Genomic DNA, 20,297 nt, shown 5'->3' on the forward strand with positions numbered 1-20,297 from the left:
TCTGCCTGGCCCTTGTTTCCCTTCAGCAACTAGAGGGATCCCGTTAATGTGATCATGTAACTTTTGAACCTGTAGGGTCATGAGGTCAAATCATGTAACTCTTCTATTCAAAAGTCTTCTCTGATTTCTCTTTTCACTTAGTCTGAAATCTGAAATCCTTATAACAGCCCCAAAGACCTGGACAGTCTTCTCTATTTAATTCCTCCCTCCCCACATCTCCTCTCTTTCTCTTTTCCTCCCTCCCTCTCCCCCTCTCTCCCTCTTTCTCTCTCTCTCTCTCTCTCTCTCTCCTCTCCCCCCCTCCAATATATAGTAGTCACTAGCCACATTTCAAGTGCTTATTAGCTGTCACTGTTGAAAATTATATTGGACAGTACAGCTGTAAAGGCTAGCTGTGATGAGTGTTTTAATAATAACAGTCTAGTCCTTGAATATTATAGTTGGCTTTTTATGCATTGTATATTCTGAGTTACCTTGAAAACCTGAAAACATGCTTATTGATGCGAACTTTTGAAGATCCTTAAGATAATCCTGATTCATTCTATTTTGAATATATTTCTTCACATTTAAAAAATCTGAATATGAAATCAATAGTCAAATTATTTGGTAATAAAATTTTGACATGAACTTGCAGTTCACTCTGTAAGCCTGTTGAAGAACAAATAAAGTTGTATTACCTTAGGAAAAAAAACTAGTTGTAATTTTATCAAATAAATTTAAGCATCAAAGTTGCTATATTAAAATTCTTTGCAGAGTGAGATGTGAATTTAACATAAAACATTACTTAGAGATTTGAAAGAAGTTTCATCCTGGTGATAAAATGATGAAGCATTAGGTTACCTGCATCCACAGTAAAGGCTTAAAGAGAAAAAAGTTTGAAGATATAAAATGTTTATAGAAGGATGAATTCACAGATAGGTATATTCATTTGCTTTCCAGTTGGGAAGAATTAATTTTATTCTGGAAAAATTTGTTTTCAAAGCTATCTTAACTACATTTTTATTGCTAATTTATATTTGGAAATTGGGGATCAGGGAAGGTTTGGGAATGGTTGGTAGGTAACATTTTCCCCATATCTCCTCCAAGTTTAGACTATTTTGAATAAAAATTTATTATTTATACCTAAATACTCTAACACTTAGGTTTATAGACTGCTATGAAACCCAGAGTAATTCTGGCAAGGTTAATTAACAGTATATGTGAGATATATTTGGTGGGCCTTTTAAAATTACATCAGTAATCCTACGTGAGAGTTTAGGAAACATCTAAGGTAGGCCAAAGGAATATAAATTCTGACCAGAAGTCCCAGCCGTCAGAATTATAAGTGAATAGTGAACATACTAAGTTTTTAGTGTTTCAGTCTTTGCTTAGATTTTCAGAGGCTCCAGGAATGTTCTGATTAGTGTGAATAATTTAGTCAACTAAAAAGTTAAGCTCTTTCATTAATGAGATCTATAGTTTAATAAACAATTACAGAATGAATTCAGTTTAATTTTGCTTTCATTTTAAGAAGGCATATATAAGAATCTATACTTTGTAGTACTTTGTAAGAAAAATCTTGCTAAAGGAATATTAGGTGATTCAGCAAGATAACTAGGAATGATGGAGTGATTAAGGGGTTCTACAGTTAGGAAGAGGAAGGTTAGTAATCCTTAATGTGTGAGACACTATTATTCATAGTCATACACCCTTCTCTACTATACAGGTGTTTTTAAAAGAAGTATTTTGAAATACACAAATTACAGGTAGCCTTTACTTATTAGCTTTTTGAATAAATCCTTAGCTGTTAACTTATTTTACTGACTTCCTTATATTTGTCAAACCTATGCAGTAGTTACTAATCATTCTTTGTATATGAATATAGAAAAACCTCCCGTGTTAGATGAACATTTCCCAAAAATGAATTTTCTTGGGCGAAATAACCAGGAAATACTAATGGGTTATGTCATGTTAGAAGAAAAACAAATATTAAGAATTGGTAAGTTGATACAAATTAACCTGAGCTCTTAATGTTAGAAATAAAAAAACATCAGATACTCACTTGATGCATTTTTCCTTCTGTGGTTGAGTCTTCCACAAATCTGACAAATTGGGAATTTGCTCTAAAAATTACCTTTCAGAATTTTCCTGGACATTATGAAATGTTTTTAAAAGTTAAATCAGAAAGTCACCTCTGCTTAGAGTAAGTTTTTTTAACAGGTAGAATATGAGCTTTGAAAAAGAGGACCTATGACATTTCAAACATACCTCATTTTAAGTGTTTTATGTGATGTACCTCCACAGAAATAGTTTAACTTCAGTCATAAATGTATATAAACTAGAAACAAAAGGTTCATTTATTTACATAGTGAATATATTAGAAGAAATTGAGTTTTAAGATCAAACTATATGAAGAACTTCAAGAAGATAAAAAGATCTATAGATGAGTAGAGAGATCATTGACACGATAGTGGTTTTCTGCTTAGTCAAGAACCTTGCTTATTGCTTCTGAAGGTTATGCCAATAGGAGAAAATAACTGCTAATGAGTAGAAAATAGTTAAAAAGAGTTCAGAAAAGTCTGTTTATTGTAAATGACTTGTTAGTGAAGGCTGAGGAGTTTTCAGTTCACAGAACTTTCTATGATCGTAATTTGATAAAATATGGAATACGTCAGATTTTGGATTGAGTTCAACTACTGCCTTTGATACTTTGTAACAAGCAATTTAGTTTCCAAGGTTACTTTACCTTTTTGAGTCTTCTACCAACTTTACAAGATTATTAATGTATATAAGACTATTGTTTTGATATGTAGCAACTAAAGATACAACACTTCAGAATTTAGGGATCTGTCATAATTTGAGATAATTATCTATGTTCTCTTTCTTAGCCTGTGGACATCTCTACAGCAATGAGTGAGCGGGCACTTGCTCAGAAAAGACTCAGTGAGAATGCATTTGACCTTGAAGCCATGAGCATGTTAAATCGAGCTCAGGAACGGGTATGTAGCAGTTTTTAATGTCTAAATTAGAATTTCACAAGATTGTTGTGACATAAGCAGAATCTGTGGCATGCTGTTGAAATGTAGATCCTTATCTTGAAAATCCAAGGGAATAAGTAATTTATCCTAGTTAGCTAACTTATTTTAAATGAATGATTTAAATGTTTGAATGTTATCAAACTGCTACACATTTGTACTGTGTTTATTAGTACAAATAAATTTTGTACTATGTACTCTTATGTACTATGTGACAGTAACTGTTTGAGAGAGTAAAATAGAAAAAGTTGCCTGTTGTCATAGCATTTATAATCTGGTATATAAAAATAGTTAAGTGCCCATAATAGCGCTGTGAGGTGTAGGCAGTATTATGAATTCCTGTTTCCCAGCTGAAGAAACTACGTAGTTATGGCCACGGTCTCAAAACTAAGTGGAGGAGCTTGGGGTTCAAACCCAGTCAGTGTGAGTCCAGAGTTGGAGAAACTGTCCATTGTGTATACTCCTCCAATGGACAGCTTCTCCATTTCTCCTCTACCTTCCTGTGGTAGATCTATATAGAAATAATAAGTATACATTCAGACAGATGGGAAATACATTGCCCAACAATATCAGGAGTTCGGTAAATATACCTTGAATGACAAATGAATGACAAATGATTCAAGATAAATGCTCATGGTTAATGTAGTGCACAGTTTTTAAAGAAAGCCATTGTATATGTTCAAGTGAACGGTTTCCTGTATTACTCTTTAAGCATAAGCATATTATCTTGAATTTATTTTGGGTTTATAATACTTCAAAGAAAATAATTAAAAATTTGGAATGCATTTTACATGAGATATGTAAGCAGGAAGGGAGGGACCCTTTGCCATATGAGCTCTTTTCTGTATTTTCATATATCAGTGGTGATATGTTGGAGAATGAGTGTGATAGCTATGCTTTTTAGATGTTAGAGCTGTATTTCAAATCATGTTATTAATGAGATTCACTAAATGTTATTAAACAACTTCTTTGGAATGTTTAGGGAAACAATGTTAAATATGTATAAATTGAGTATATGGTCTTTAAAATTAGATTTTAAGCCTGTTATTCAGCCTTTTTAGGAACAAAAACCATTTTATTTAGTGAATTAAATTGTTACTACCAGTGGAAATTTAACCAGATATAAATAATTTTTACTTAGTTAATTGAAGCATCTTTTCTTCAGATTGATGCCTGGGCTCAGCTGAACTCAATTCCTGGCCAGTTCACAGGAAGTACAGGAGTACAGGTTCTGACACAAGAACAGTTAGCCAATACCGGTGCCCAAGCCTGGATTAAAAAGGTACACAACATAATGCACATACAAAAGTGTTTATAAGTAGAAAGTTAAAATTTTTTAGGAAGTGTTTTATTAAAATTGCACGAAGAGGCCAGTGACTCTAACCAAAGTTCATGAGTAAATTTGCTATATGTATGTACTCCAGGATGGACACTGAAGATGGACCGGATTCATGAGACAATGGCCAATGTATAATATAGCTCAAGAGCCACTCAGTTTATATCTTGAGGTTGTTTATTTATTTATTTTTGCTGCCGCTGGTTTTCTGGGGGGTGGTTTTTAAAAACTCTTTTGAATGCTAACAATGTATCTCAGATGCTGTTCAGAATATTCCAGTTCCTGTTGGACAACTAACGTTACGATTTCAAAGCAGTGGTTCTCAAATTTTTTCTCATCATGGGATACTTTATTACAGGTTTATTTTTTGGTGGATCACTGCCCCCCAAGAGCCCTCTACCACCCTGATTTTCCATTGCTTTATTCCTCTGCCCTTCTTTCCCCTTCCCTAGTGCCTGCACCCTCCTGTAAGCTCCCTAGGTCCCTATTCCTCACCCCTCTTGTGATCTTCAGCCCCAGATCCCTGTGTTTGTTAGCTGTTGATTATAGCAAATGGTTGGGAGGCCCTAGTATTAGCACTGCATGTGGTGATTTTGCCATGGGACTGGAAGGCTGGGGGAGGATGGCTGGAGCGTGGGGTGGGCAGTGTTGAAGGGCAAATGGGTTGGGTTGGGGATGGAGAATACTATCTGTGGACCACCATTTAGGCCCTGGTGGCCTTTGGTGATCCACAGGCTCAATTTGAGAACCACTGATCTCATGAAAAAACAGGACATATGACCTAAATTCAAGGGAGAGGACGGACGCCTCGTGCTGTGAAGATGTAGGTGCTCCTGGTTTCAGATTCCTGCAATGAGACCTGTGAACTCCACCTACGGCTGCCTCATTGTTGGGGGAGTCTTAGGTGGTTAAGAAGGGTTTTCTGAAGAAATGCATTCTGGTGAAGGGTCGTGGTTTGGTTGGATGGGTGATTGGAAATTTGTTTCAGGAGTACTGGCAGCATAGCAGTGCTGAAACTGTGAGGCTACGTGGTCTAATGGATTGGGAAGGTTTCTTTATCCTGCTGTACTCCTGACTTCTTTTGTGATCATGGGCAAGTAATTACTTGGAATTTCAGTGTCACATGAAAACAAGTCCTTACTCATGCGTCTCAGGGTGGTAATGATGTGATGGGTACCTGTGGAGAATTGGCATGAGTGCCAGTGAATGAGCTGAATTTCTGAAAAGACGAAGATTTTGTTTGCTTTGGACCTTTCATGTTTATTTCAATTTTGATAGCATTATCTCTGGTGATCCTCTTTTTAACAGATTAATATAAAACATATATGTTCTCACTTTGCCTGCCATTTTGGGGGGGAAATAGTTGTACTCTTAACATATGCATAGTGAGTCCAGATTCATTAAGAAAATTACAATTTACGTAGTTTACTAGGGATTACTATTGGAAAAGAGATGAGAATCCAGCGAAATATTTTTAAGTTTGAATTAATTTTGGACTAATTATAATACCGTATTTCAAATATGAAAGTAACTTGTATAGTTTTTGAAAAATAGCTTTCATCTCATTGGGAAGAATTATAGAATTGTAAATGTACATCTATTTAACAGTTTTAATTTTGTAATACTATTAAAACTTGAAGCTGAGTACTCGGTATTTTAGGAAGTTAGACTTGAAGGGTGTTTAGATACATAATAATTAGTCGTATACATTACTAGGTAGAACCCCGCCACCACCGTAGAAACTTTTGAATGACCATTACATTGTAAAATTTTGGTCTTCATTTCTATAATGAAGTGCTGATCCATAACACTTCTAAACATACTTCTAAACATGTTAATTTTTAAAAATTGAATCTTTACAGATTCAGTTGGTTCCCTGTAAACTTCCCTTAATTTTCATTTCCAGTCTTGCAGTTGACAGATTTTTATGTCATTTTACATGTAAATATGTTGCAAATCATTTTGATAAATTATCATGAGATAAAGTTGTGTTAAATACTGAAGAAAGCAGTGCTTTCAGGAAAAGTTCCATTTTTATGTTACTGAAGAATATTTGCTAGTAACATAAAGGAAGGAATATATTAATAAAAATGAGCTAGAATGTGTGGAAACGTTATTAGGCAACAGAAAAATTAACATTTATCTTCATTGTCAAACCTGTTTACTTGTGTTTAGAAACATTTTTTAAATGATCATTTGGCTTTTTCTTGCCTTGCTATAGCCCAACGCCCTCTTTATATGTTAAAAACTACTTGGAATGCCAACATTCTCATTCTTTTTAGTTTGTTGCAGTATTTCCTTAGATGAAAAAGGAGAGTTTTATTATTTTTTGTCAGTAAAACATTTAAAAATGGTTACTGATTTTAAAAGAACCTTTATTTTTTGGAATGGAATGATTTATGTGGACATGACCTGATGAATATTTTTTACTGTTGTAGTCTCACTAGATTAATCAGCTTTTTGGTGAATTGTAAACACAGTGGGGCAAAGAAACAGATGAAGATGTTAGAGAATGGAAACAAAATTGGAAGCCTGGCTTATTTGGGGATTTGTTATTTGGGGATTACACTGCACAGTTGCCCTTTTTTTTAGGAGTGTTTCCTGGAAAAGAGGGGCGGATGAACCTGGAAGTAAGTAAAAGTCATTCTAGGTGTGTAGCAACAAGGCAGTTGATATCCAAGCATCAGCTAACTTTTCTCTTTATACATCAACACTGCATGGCCTGCACCAAATAAGGAACTGAACCAGGGGTATGTTTTTACCTCCACAGCTGCCTCCTTCCATCAGAGCACCTTGTTGAACTTAATGTCTAGTCACACAGATCATTGGCATGTTTTCTCCCTAGCATATAAGTAAAAAGCTGGGGGGAAAATAATAATATACAGTTTTACACTGTGTAGAACAAAGATCTAAAAAAACTTAGTATTAACTTATCAATACAGGAAAATGATTAGTTAGTGCATACTAATCCTAGATTAACTGAAATTTTCTACCCCTTGTTGATAAGTTAATGACTTACAATATATATTTGCTAGTGAATGTAAATATAAAATTTAATAATAAGGGGAAATAATTTGGAGATGTCATGAAATTTTAAGAAAATGGCCATAAAGATCAACAGTAGAGTTCAGTAATTTGTTATACATACCTAGATGTCCTTTAAAAGGCATTGCATATTTCTTAATGTGTGAAAATAATTGACTGTTGACCATGCTAATGTATATAGTTGTGCATCTTATGACATTAAGTGCTTTGCTGCTTTGATGGAAATTATGGTTCAGTGGGTTGGATACAAGAGAGATGACTGTTCACAGAATAACCTGTGAACTTTCACCCCTCTGTATGGAAACTTGTTTCAGGGCCAAATCCTTGTAGCTGCCTTCTTGCCCCGGTCAGTGCCAGCCCTACTATTCACAACACTGCTGCTACCGAGGCCTAGGTATGTAAACATTTAAGGAGTTTTTTAAAAGTCTTTTAACATCAAGCTAGGTTTTGAAAGAAATCAAATTCAGTTTGGTATAATTACAGGGTATTTTATGTGATTGTCTTCCAATAACTGTAAATTTATTTTAAAGAACTATCTTTTTGCTTCATAGGGATTTTCTAAGTAAAATATTTATACTTGCTTTACGGTAGAATGGGGACGAAAACTTTGGATGATAACAGTATGTTTCTTCAGTGTCCAAACTATTTCTAAATGATTTCTGGGCTTTATTTGTTAACTAGGTACACCTGGGACAATTAATATTATTGACTGTTTTAACATTGCCTTCTTTTTATTTTGCAAGCTAAGAAGAGATACCAGTGAACCTAAATAGTGGACGAAAACAGGAGTGTTCTAATTTTTTTTTTTTGGAGGAGGGCACGAGGGTCACTGTTTTAAAACTGCCATGTATTTGCCTTGAGTTGAAAATACTATTATGTTAATGTGAAAATAATTAGTACATACAGTATGTATATAAAGTAAAGAAGCATTTAAATTTAATTGCTGTAACTATAACAGATCTAGAAGTAAAATAAAATGAGATTTTTAAAAAATAAAGTTACACTGAGTTGGCAGTCAAATTCTAACTGTAAAATGGGGACATTTTACCTTTCTTTCTTTGGATAGGATCAGTTCTTAAGAGCAGCCCCGGTAACTGGAGGAATGGGAGCCGTTTTGATGAGAAAAATGGGCTGGAGAGAAGGAGAAGGATTAGGAAAAAACAAAGAAGGAAATAAGGAACCTATCCTAGTTGATTTTAAAACAGACCGAAAAGGTAACAAGGTTTTTTTGGAATGTTTAACATTTAGGGTTTCCTCATTACTGTCATAACATTGTTTTGATGTCTGATCCTGAACTGGAGGCACTTCTAGTATATATACAGATATTTGTTAGGAAAGAAAGTTTATCCCATTTTCAGCAGCTTAAATACATATAGATGGAAACAGTAATTTGAGCTTTTAAAAGGCAACTTATTTACATTTCTGTAATATTCCATAATATTAATTATGGAATATTACAGAAATGTAAATATGATTAAAATTTTAACTAGATTTCATATTTAGAAAGTGGCATTTTGTTTTCTCTTGACAGATTTATTTTCTTTCTCAGATATTTTGTCTCAGTATTCTCTTTATTTCCTATTAGAGTGCTGTTTTTTCTTCACGTCTCTTTTTCAAGCTCAGTAATTGAGTTTGATTGGGGTTAGGGAATAGTAGACCAGCTGCCAACAACGTTACCTCTTCATTTTGTCCTTTGTTTGGGGCACCTTGGAACTTTTATATCTGCCTGTATTTTGCTGCTGTTCTCAGATATCTGGATATTTATTGATGAAGCCTGCATGTAGTTGCCAAGTATTAAAAATACACTTGGATAACATGTAACAGCCAATTTACTCCTTTCAAATAATTTCTTCCCTTAGAGTAGTAAGTATCCTAAGTATAATCACATGCGGATGCCAGTTCATTGTAATTTCAGTACCTTGTTTAAGCCTGATTTTTAAAAACTGAAAGATTTAAAATTATTTTCCTTATCTTTATAATCACATAGAAAGTTAACTTGAAGTTAATGCAATTATTGTCTTAACTTTGGAAACTGACTAGATCTAACCAAATTATTATTTTTTAAAATGTTTTTCATCAGAATATCTGCATTGTCACCCACATAGAATCCTGTTGCCATCTTATTTCAAATTGGAAGGAGTGTATTTTAATGATACTCAAATAGGTTAGAAGTAGCATGAGACTCATCCTATATTGTAGCATTAATTCAAACTTTGAATTAGAAAAGGACATTGTGCTAATTATGTCACAGTGGCACTGGTTGTATAAGTTGAATAAGATGTTTTTTGTCATAAGAGGTGATTTATTGTAAGAAAACATCTGGATGCACTGCATAATTCCAGGAAACTTCTCTTTGGAATTGCAACATGGCGTAGGTTTGGGAAAGCATACCAGCAGAATTCTCAAACTACTGGTTGAGAAAGTATCCCTAGGATAAATGGAAATTGGGAAAGCACTGATTTTGGATAGTAACATAGCTAGACCACTTTGGAAAGGGAGGTTATGCAGTGATGGTGTGTTTGTCTTTAGGAATATCTTGCATTTAATAAATCAGAAAGGGCTTTGTTGCTGGGAAAAAATGGACCCATTTATTTATAGAGACAGCCTTTCTCACTTTTTTATGTGTGTGGTGTATGTGTGTCCTAAAATCCTCACCTTTTGGGGAACATATTTAACTGAGCAGCATTTTTTGAGGAATTGGAAACCTTTAGAAATCGCTTGGAGTAAATAGCCACTACTTTGTAAACTTAGAAAAAAGACCTGGAGAGTTTGGTAATTATGGCACTAAATTTATATATATAGTCATGTTAAATTCTTGTTTTCTGAACATCTGATTTTTAGAATTTCTAATGGTAGTACATATGAATATAAAGCATAGATTTACATATTGAAACAGCAAAACAGGAGTCAAGATTGATATAGAAATCAAAGGTAGTGAGAATTTGTTGAATATTATATTTGAAGGCATGGATTGTTGTTTCTATATTATAATTTAAAACGATCTTTGAAATTTATTCAATGAACATTGACTGTTTTTTTTAAAGGTCTTGTTGCTGTAGGAGAAAGAGCACAAAAGAGGTCTGGGAACTTCTCTGCTGCAATGAAAGATCTGTCAGGTGAGGGGTACACTTGAATTTCTTCTTGCTCACCCTCACCATGAATTCATAATTTGTTGCCACAGATGGTGGAAATAACTATTTTTTTTTTTCTCTGCAGGCAAACATCCTGTGTCTGCCTTGATGGAAATATGTAATAAGAGAAGGTGGCAACCACCTGAATTTCTGTTGGTCCATGATAGTGGCCCTGATCATCGTAAACATTTTCTCTTTAGGGTAAATATGAATTTCTGCATTAATTGTATATTTATTAATTTAATGATAGCGTTAGAGGGTGAGGAATAAGTATATGATTGTAGGATTAATATACTTTGTGGGGTGGCAGTGTGTGTATGTGGGGTTTTTAAACATTTAAGTATTCTTTGATAATGACCTTTTAATATCCTGTTTAAAAAAATGTTGGAAAGTATGGGCAAAATCTGGTGAACAATTTATTGACATTTTCTAGTGGAACATGGGGAATTTAGTAGTTCTATCAAGTTTTTTTTTTGTTTTTTGTTTTTTTCCAATTTGGAGACCTGCTCTTAACTTGCAGTCCCTTTTCCTAAATGATTTGCTGCTTCTGGGTTGAGATTAACGACTTATATCGTATGGGTTTTATATTTCATAAATTAGTTTTCTAGCATTTAGTGAAAAAATACAAAGCTAATAGATATTAAAGTTTGATGCTGTTCTTATTGTATGTTTTTCTTGAATAGGTATTGAGAAATGGAAGCCCTTACCAGCCCAATTGTATGTTTTTCTTGAATAGGTATTGATAAATGGAAGCGCTTACCAGCCCAGCTTTGCCAGCCCTAATAAGAAGCATGCTAAAGCCACAGCAGCTACTGTGGTTCTTCAAGCAATGGGCCTTGTACCAAAGGACCTCATGGCTAATGCCACTTGCTTCAGGAGTGCCTCACGTAGATAGATTGAGGTTTTATATTAATCATTTCAGATAATTTTACTCTGCATCAAAATGTATTTCCTCTTTAATGTTGTAAATATTTGGCAATTTAAGACATTGTGTAAAAAGCAATCTGTACAAACATCTCCAGGCTTTGATTTTTGTACCATGGAAATTGTATTTAACCATACAGGGTTTTGGTATGTTTATATTGTTTACCTTAGTGATGTATTTGTTTAAGTGGCTAACATCCAAACGATTGAAGGCATCCGTAATCTTCAGTGTGGAATGTTAAATAACGCTTTTATACTGTATTTTGTACTATGATGTAACTCCCCTTCCTTATGGCTAGGCTGCTGTAACACTTGCCTGTAATCAGTGAAGGGCTGTGCACCTTGTACTAGTTCACAATGCGTTCTGCTGGACAGATACTGGGCCAGTGTTATTGAGGTAATCAAGCAAGATCTGTTCCACAGGGCTAATGCCACCATCTCCCCTTAAAATTTTGTAGAAGTTATAAAAAAAAAAAAAGTGGTATGTTGTGATGATCAGCACTAAATTCTGTGTTCCTGTCAAAGCCACTTGGGCCATGAGAAGGGAGTTAAAATGAAGTCTGACTAGAATTCTGCAGAGGCTAAGTACATTTAGTATGGCATTGAGTTGTGATATAGTTTTCCTTTGATGTGCATTTTGAATTTCAGCTACACCTAGATAGACGTAAAATGATAATTAAAATGCTGTAACCAACTTATCTAATAAAATCGGCATCCGGCCACTATTTTGTTGACTATGAGAAAGTTTAAGTTTATGTTAATTTTTAGGGTCTGATAGAATATTTCATGTGTATTACAGTGGTATTCATATGCTATGTCTCAACTTTATTTTCAAAAGCGTAAGGCCCAAATATAAACTTCTCTGGAATAAATGTGGTGTTTTATTTTCTGGATTATAAAGTGAACACATACTACTTCACTAAATACTATTATTTCTTTACCCAGTGCTTTTGATTTCTAAACACTTTTATTTAAGAAAATTTGAATCACACACACACACACACATACACACACACATACATACATACATACATACACACACACATAGATTATCTCACATTAAAATACTACCATGACAGCTGAACATACTTTACAACTCAACAATATTCTACATGGAATACAAAATGCCCTTACCTGAATGAACATGCATTAAAAACATACATATATATTTGAAAGTAGAGGAATTGTAAATCAGTAGGAAAGCAACTAAGGTAGAAGCATCAACAGTCAGCTCAGTAGATACTGTCTATATTTTTTTCCTATCCTTATAAACTAGAACCTGCCTAATAATCCTAGGTAAATTGTTACAGTTTTGCCCTGATTCCATTAGTCACAGTGCCATGAATGAATTGATAGTTAGCCTCAATTTCCTATTTGCAAGGAAAAACATCAATTTTCTATTGTTTGTAGTTTGATGACAGGGATCTAGAATTCCCATTCAATTTATTTGAGGTATTTTAAAAGTGAGTTTTAATATATGATTATCTAATAAAAGTTGATTTAAAACCTGCCAAATGCATGTAAAAATGTTACCGTAAAAGGTTAATGTTTATAAACATTTGAATATTTTAAAGTTATATTCCTTTCAAATTCCAATATGAACTTTAAAGCCAAAGGTATAATCTTCAATTTCTTTGTTAGAAGGCTTTTTTCCTCAAAGATTCCTTTTAGGCTTACTTTGGTGTTCAGGATCTCCAATTATAAATGTAGTCACTCATTTCCACGTTCCGTAAAGATGATTTGCCCAGTATTGGTGTTTGACTAAGTTGGTCCAGAGTCTTAGGATGCAACCCACAGTTAGCAAGTTCTTCACGAATAGTCTCCTGTGAAAATTTGTATACAAATCAGTAAAAAGCACATCAGTCTTCGAAGTTTTTAATAATCACAATGAGAACTCTACAAATGCCTTGTTCTTATCAATAGAAGATCCAAAGAATTTTTACATAGTGACAAGTGTCCATTATAAGGAAGTCAAAGTGATAAAAGTATGAGGCAATTTTAAAGGTCTTAATTATAACTGCTAAATAAAACTTATAAAGATGTCCAAAACTAAAGGCGATTACAGTTAAATACCCATAATTTATAATAAATCAGGCACTAAGTTCTAGATCTGAGAGAACAATGAGTATAACTTGCCTTTTTTTGGGGGAAGTTCTTTAGTTACTGCTGAGTACAACAGCCCAAATTCATGAAGTTTACCCACAAAAATGAAAGACATCCCTCCCTTAGTAATTCTAACTGACAAAATTTAGTAGTTTAGTAACTTGAAACAAATTTGGCTCATAAGAAATCACTTCATCTACGAAAGTTTGAGGAAACTAGCTATAGCTAAAACAGTGTTTATAGCTGTCTACTTACCTTATTCAATACTTTATCCACTGATGGGCAGATATTAAATACAACAGTTGGTTCATGTGTATACAGTCCTGCAGAAAATGACCCGCTCTGTGAAGATTTGAGTAGCATGGTTATAGAATGTAGAGAATGAGGCATGATGGGACCTTTAATCTCCAAACTAAATTGATCTTTGTATCCAGAAAGAGCTTGTGTTTTCACATTTACACTTCGTGCCTTCAAAAAAATTTAGAGAGAATTATGGTCATCTACCAAGCTTTAGTCTCTAGCTAAAAATGTGTTCAATAGTTTTTCCCCTTAATAGTTATGGAACAAAAGTAGATTATAAGACACGGAAAGAATGCTATATAAATAAAAGTGTAGTAAATTCTCAGTCTGCAGCATCCTCTCCAAATTATGAGACTGCCAGTTTATATTCTAGGAAATACAATTTTTTCACATGGTATTCATTCTGATTTAGTAATACACTTTCAACACAATATTGGGAAGACAAAAAAAGTGATTCTACTGCTATTAACATTCAGTATATACTTTGTATTTACATGTTTAATATACAGGCATACTTCGAAGATATTGCGGGTTTGGTTCTAGACCACCACAATAAAGCAAGTATAATAAAGTGAGTCGTAGTCTTTTTGCTGGTGGAGGGCCTTGCCTTCGGTTTGTAAAACTTGCAACATCTGTGAAACACAATAAAGCGAAGTGCAATAAAATGAGGTATGCCTGTACAGTTATTATTTTCACTTAACCGTGATCCAGTTTTTGAGATCTATAACATATTCTTGGCTATGTTCTTTCATTGGGTAAGAAATAAGACAAAGATTTAAGACTCGTGACAAAGATCCCAACATGCTTAAAAGACAAAATGAGATTAAGCAGTTTTTATGGCAAAAAAAGGAAATTAACACTAAATTGCTTTTGTTGCCAGTTACACTTATTTAATAAGAAAAAATTATTTTCATATAATTTAGATATTTTCAGGTGACTCTGATATAACTTTAAAAGAATTTTTTTTTACCGGGAGGAAAGCAAAAACAAATATGTACCATGTAAAACTGCTAGAAGTTACTAAAAACAAATCAAGATTTATCCTTGGAAAAGTACTTTTTAAAAAAGCTAGATTATGAGGATTAGTGTAGAATTTTTTTTCTTTTTATTACCTTAAGCATTTGCATTGTGGCACCTCGGAAAGCTATTGGGGATAAGAGGGTTGGTGGAAGTCCTGCCTGTGGACCTGAAGTAGCAATTAAACTCTTACAGTTGATCAAAAAATTTAGCAGTGTAAAGGTGTTTGTTCCCTTCACCAACACAACAGACTCAGGTCTGTGATCCATTTGTACTTCATGTTTCTCTTTACGTCTGAAAATGACAATCAAGGAAACAGCAAATGCAAATCTCATACTAATAGGAAAATCAGTTATCTTGATTCTGAATCATCTGGGATCCCTCTTTTGCATTCCAAACTGGAAATGCTCTTGCTACCCTCTTCACTGCAATTAATTATAAAGCATCTGTTTAAATCAAAATCATTTTTTTATCTGAATTTGCTAGAAACTGACACCTAACAAAAACAAATTTCTAGTCATATATATGCTGTTCCCCTCATAAACTTAACCAAAATGGTTAAGTAGCTTAGTAATTTTTCAGTTTATGGGTACTTAGGAGTTCCTTATTTAATGTCATGATAGAGAATTAGTTTTAATATGATCTTAAGATATTTAAGATTATGGTCAAATAAAACTGCCAGTCCATATTACATGGCTAATTAACTTAATGGCATGAAAATCGATTCTAGTTAACAGCAAATGAAAGGATACAGCTTGATAGAGAGCATGTCCGGTTTTTTAATTTTATCTTGCACACCCATCTCTTTCAGCCAAGACAAACTTTCTTCTTCATCCTCATCACTGATTGCTTGCTCCCTAAAAAATTGCTGTAGTTAGTTTCCAATTTATAAAGCTGTTTCCTTTATTAAACTATTGCACTGAATCTATACGTCCCTGGATGACGTAAAAGGTTATTATAATCACATACTCCGCATGTCCCAAACTTGTCCCAGATGCTTTCTTCTTCTCATGGCCATTTTCTTTTATCAAAGGCAGAGAAAATTCAATACCTATACACGAAAAGAAAAATTTAACTTAATTTTCTTTAATATAATTGAAAAGGATTTAACAGGTGTGCCCTATTTCTAGGGTACAAAATTTAAAAATGTTAAGTGGTCAGGGCTGGGGGTGGGGAGAAAAAAAAGAAAATGTGAAGTCTTTACACTTTATTGAGTCAGTAGCTTTCAAGCTTTCTTGGCAGTAGCCCATAACACACCCACACCTACACTTACATCCATGAAACAAAAGGTTGAGGAAAATCCATATTCTTACATGTGGTACTCTTTCATACAGTATATTTTGTTTCATTTTTTTAAAAAGTGCTGACTGAACTCACTATATAAGATTTTATAATCCATTAATGGTGTGACCCAGCCTGAAAACTGTTATTTAAAGGGGGTAGGCAATTTGTACTATAAAGGAATTTCTAGAGGAGTATGTTCAGATAGGGACTTTCCAACCCCATATGTTTTCAGAGATCAGTGAAGGAGACACCATTAACTTAAAGCTATGTATAAGGGACAGCTTAAATAACCGCTAAAAAAAAAAATCAAATGAACATTTCTTTAAATAATATTGGTAAAACCAGTAAAAGACAATTCAACAGGTAAAAGATAATTCAATTTCGAGCTTTCAAGAAAAGTATTTACTATATTGTGTGGTATTCTCATTTTAACCTATAGTTTTACCTTCATTTTTCATAGCTTCTCTTATTCCTCGAGTTGTAGGAGACATGAGAGCCGTGATTACATCATTTCCTGCTAATCCTGCTGCACGGAACAGGATAGTAAACTGATAGGTACAAACGTAGAAATAGGGGCAAAGTTTTGTCTTCAGTAGATTATATAGAGAGGTGAAGCTCACAGACCTATGAAACAAAATTTTTCTTTAGGTATTACATTTAACTCAACATCTAAAATTTAATTTTGTATAATTCAGTTTGATACTCACCTGATTTAAAACACAATACAAACATTACAGATAATGGTTTGAATTTCTGACGTTCTATACAACTTTGTTTTTAAAGAACTAAAACTGGTCATGGGACTCACAGATGACTTCTAAATACTTAAACAAATAGTGTTTACCACTTAAACGCTAACCATTTTTTCTTTAAATAAAATTTAATTGATAATTGGTTGCTGACTTTCTCTGAACAGGTTCTGCTGAGAAAGGAAGCAGCCATTGACAAGAATATTAAAGAATTATGTCTATGCATATTTACCAAACACTTATATACATTTCACAACTGCATAGAGTAAAACAATTACTAAAAAAGTAAACAATTTAAATGTTGGTTATTAACCGTTTAAATATAATAATTCAGAAGGACACAGAGCTACTTCTACCACTAAATATTTCCATACCTTGATAATATAAGGAGAGAATACTGCTAAAATGAGGATTCACTATTGGGTTGCACAAGTTTTTACTGATCTTACCAGTCGCTCATTAAAATGTGTTGCAGGGTTTCATCATTTGACCAAGGGCTTGTCTTTCCAGCTATTTTTCTATCAGCTCCAATACGAGGGAACAGTGATAGCCAAGGAAAAGCAGGATGGAGCCAATAGATAAGGCTCTGCTGGAAGGCACAACGAAGCTCAGTGGAGAGTCTGGGATCCTAAAATCCAGAGATATTGGACAATAGTTGCCCCATTAGAAGCATAAAATTTCATTAAAAGGACACTGAATATATTAAACTTATCTTTACTGCTTCCTATAGGAAAGTGTTACTAACTGTTACAGGGGCTAAAAAAGTTTATTCTTGTTTGAGAAAACCTTTCTTGCTGGCAATTAGAGTCTGTTAAATCATGTATCAGAAGGAATTCTTAAACACAAATAGGAACATTTTCCTGCCTCTACCATTCTTGAGAACAATGACTATCTTTTTCATCATAAAGGTAGGGGTGTGTAGGCAACACGACATTCAAGGCCCCTCCCCTCACAACAGTTTCAAAAGTAGCCAGCAAAAAGTGACATGAATCACAAATCCTGATTAATTTATTGAAAAAGATGTACCAAGGCCTCTTTTAGGTAACCCCTTTTAACCTCGTTTGAGTTGATGAGTAGCTTGAAAGTAATGCTATTACATTTCTCTAAAAACATTCTAACTCTACTAACATCAACTCTACTAAGTTTACAACAGACCATCATCTAGGTAGCAGCAGGAGTTAGCGCATTTAAAAGAGTATTCACTATGTGAGAAAGTAAAATAACCAATCTGCCTTTGCAATCCTACTCAACTGCTTTTCATTTTTTTCTTTATATTTTCTTTTTCACAAAGCCTTAGAAAAGAATAGTTAAAAAATGCCTCCCTGCGACACTGACTATTTCTCAGGACAGGACTCTAATGGGGAGTTACTGAATCTGATTTAAAAAACTATATGAAAACACCATTTGCGAAATATAAAATTTCCAAGTCTTTGTATCTTTAAATGTCAGAAGAAAAACTTAATGGAAGGAAATATTTGTGATATTTTGCAGAGAAGTAAATTTTACACTTGATTTATTACTTTAAAACATAGCCTTTTGCTTTCAGAATTACCTGTAGACTTTGAGGCAAAGTAATTTCTGTTGCCCTACAATGCTGGATGACACCTTGAGCTTCTTCCTGTGCTTTCAAATGATCTGCCCAGGTAAAAGGTTGAGAAGAGGTAAAAAGGAGTCGAGTTTTAATACTCCAGTCCACAGGTAACTCAGTACTTTCTGAGGATGGAATATCAGATTCGGATAATGATACGTGTGAAGTCTTTTAGAAAACAAAGAATGCAAAAATTAGTAGAGTGCCAAGAAAAAAATCTTCAATCAACTAAAACAATGATGATCACTGGAATGTCAAAATCTTAGGAAACATATAATAAATAACAGAAAATATACTACACATCAAACAAAAAGTCTGGAAAGAGCTATATCAAACTGTTAACAGTTATCTCTGAGAAGAGGGAATTTTTTGTTGTGGGGTGGTGGTACATGCCTCTTGTAACTAAGCTATATAGAACTACATAAACTAAAAAGTTTATGTAGTTCTATATAGCTTAGTTACAAGAGGCATGTGCTATTTTCGTGGTCACAATTAAAAAAAATCAATTGATATTGCTACGAAAGCAGAAATCTTCCAAAGATTTTAAAAAGTACCTGTTAAGCCTCTAAAATTCAGAAACCAGGGCAAAGCTGCTCCTGCAGGTAACTTAGGTAGGGCTCTTAGAAAACATATTTAACAGTATTTTCCACATTACAATGATTCTCTCAGGTGACAGCACACAAAAAAATAACAGGGAATGGGGAACTATTTCCAAAAGACCCCATGAAGGCCATTTATTTACAAGAAAGGGGAAAGACTGGGTCTTAGGGAATATTCTAGCCAGCTCCCATTAGGACAAACTATGCATTTGTTAAACTATTACCACAGAAATTATCTGGGGAATGTAATCAAGAGTGTGTGTGGTGGTGGTGTCAGCAAGATTCAGTGATATGCTACATCCTGTGGAGGTAATTTCGAAGATTCGGCCCCTTGAGGGGCTGGCTCTGAGTGATGAGCTGGAGGTGTCACTATCCAAAGAGCTGTTAAAAATTGTTGGAGGACGAAGGGCAACCTGCACCTATGCCCCCTTTAGCGTTGCTGCCATAAACATCAGTACTCCATTATACAAAGTTCTCTACCATGGCTGATGCCATCTATCCAACCCTGGTAGAGATGATCGCTCACTCAGGGCTCTCTGTGAAACTATTTTCCAGGTAAAATGTTTCTCTCTGAGAAGTATGAATTTATATTGTAAGAATGTGCATTCTAATGAAATTTCAAAAGTATTACCTGGAATAATTCAGTAACGCCTGTTCTTTCAGGAAACTTCTCTTCCCACAGCAAATCATTTTCTTGATTAAAATCTAAAAACTGAGGTTAAAAAAATGGTCTTTTTAAATTGTAAATGATGCTGGAGTTGGCTTTAAATACATACAGAGCCTCACCTGGCACACAAGTTTCTCAATAAATGCTAGTGCAGGAATTCCCATGCACCCAAGTCATTTGAGTGTTTTGCTTCAGTTTTGCGTCTAAACTTTCTATCAAAATTGAGGGGGAATAAATAGGCCGGTGATGCATCAATCTCAAATCAAAAGATCCAAAAGGCTTTGGGGCAGGACAAATGCCTAGTGAACTGTGACCCCATGAATCCTCGACATTCCTCCGTTCCCGAATAATTTTGAGTGCGTGAGAGGGGAGGCTCTGAATCACGCAGGGAAAGGCGGTAACAGTGGCCTTCCAAGATGAGCTTTCGAGCTATCTTCCCACCGAAGTCTAACCCCCCAAATTGCTACGCGGGCTGGACCGCGGGGAGCGCGCGCGCTGGCGTTCCCTCCCGGCTTCCTCGGGGCAGGCCGACGCCACCCC

General features: G+C 34.4%; 2 protein-coding genes across 2 annotated transcripts in view; one reads left to right on the top strand and one right to left on the bottom strand.

Moving 5' to 3' along the window:
* Positions 1-12,190, top strand: part of SON (SON DNA binding protein) — a 32,553-nt gene extending 20,363 nt beyond the window's left edge. Inside the window, 6 exon segments of the mRNA XM_015596469.2 lie at positions 2,868-2,978; positions 4,180-4,296; positions 8,462-8,609; positions 10,440-10,511; positions 10,612-10,727; positions 11,263-12,190. Of these exon segments, the coding sequence (XP_015451955.1) occupies positions 2,868-2,978; positions 4,180-4,296; positions 8,462-8,609; positions 10,440-10,511; positions 10,612-10,727; positions 11,263-11,421 (723 nt within the window). The 3' untranslated portion in view covers positions 11,422-12,190.
* A 123-nt stretch (positions 12,191-12,313) lies between these two features.
* DONSON (downstream neighbor of SON) overlaps positions 12,314-20,297 on the bottom strand; it is an 8,326-nt gene continuing 342 nt past the window's right edge. The window contains exons 2-10 of the mRNA XM_006921421.3: positions 19,722-19,802; positions 18,456-18,659; positions 17,353-17,531; positions 16,600-16,778; positions 15,840-15,921; positions 15,623-15,727; positions 14,966-15,164; positions 13,809-14,021; positions 12,314-13,273 (exon numbers count right to left, since the gene is read on the bottom strand). Of these exons, the coding sequence (XP_006921483.1) occupies positions 13,136-13,273; positions 13,809-14,021; positions 14,966-15,164; positions 15,623-15,727; positions 15,840-15,921; positions 16,600-16,778; positions 17,353-17,531; positions 18,456-18,659; positions 19,722-19,802 (1,380 nt within the window). The 3' untranslated portion in view covers positions 12,314-13,135. The remainder of the gene's footprint in view (positions 13,274-13,808; positions 14,022-14,965; positions 15,165-15,622; positions 15,728-15,839; positions 15,922-16,599; positions 16,779-17,352; positions 17,532-18,455; positions 18,660-19,721; positions 19,803-20,297) is intronic.

The sequence above is a fragment of the Pteropus alecto genome, unplaced genomic scaffold, assembly GCF_000325575.1.
Source record: "Pteropus alecto unplaced genomic scaffold, ASM32557v1 scaffold3, whole genome shotgun sequence".
In the NCBI taxonomy this organism is placed as follows: Eukaryota; Metazoa; Chordata; class Mammalia; order Chiroptera; family Pteropodidae; genus Pteropus; species Pteropus alecto.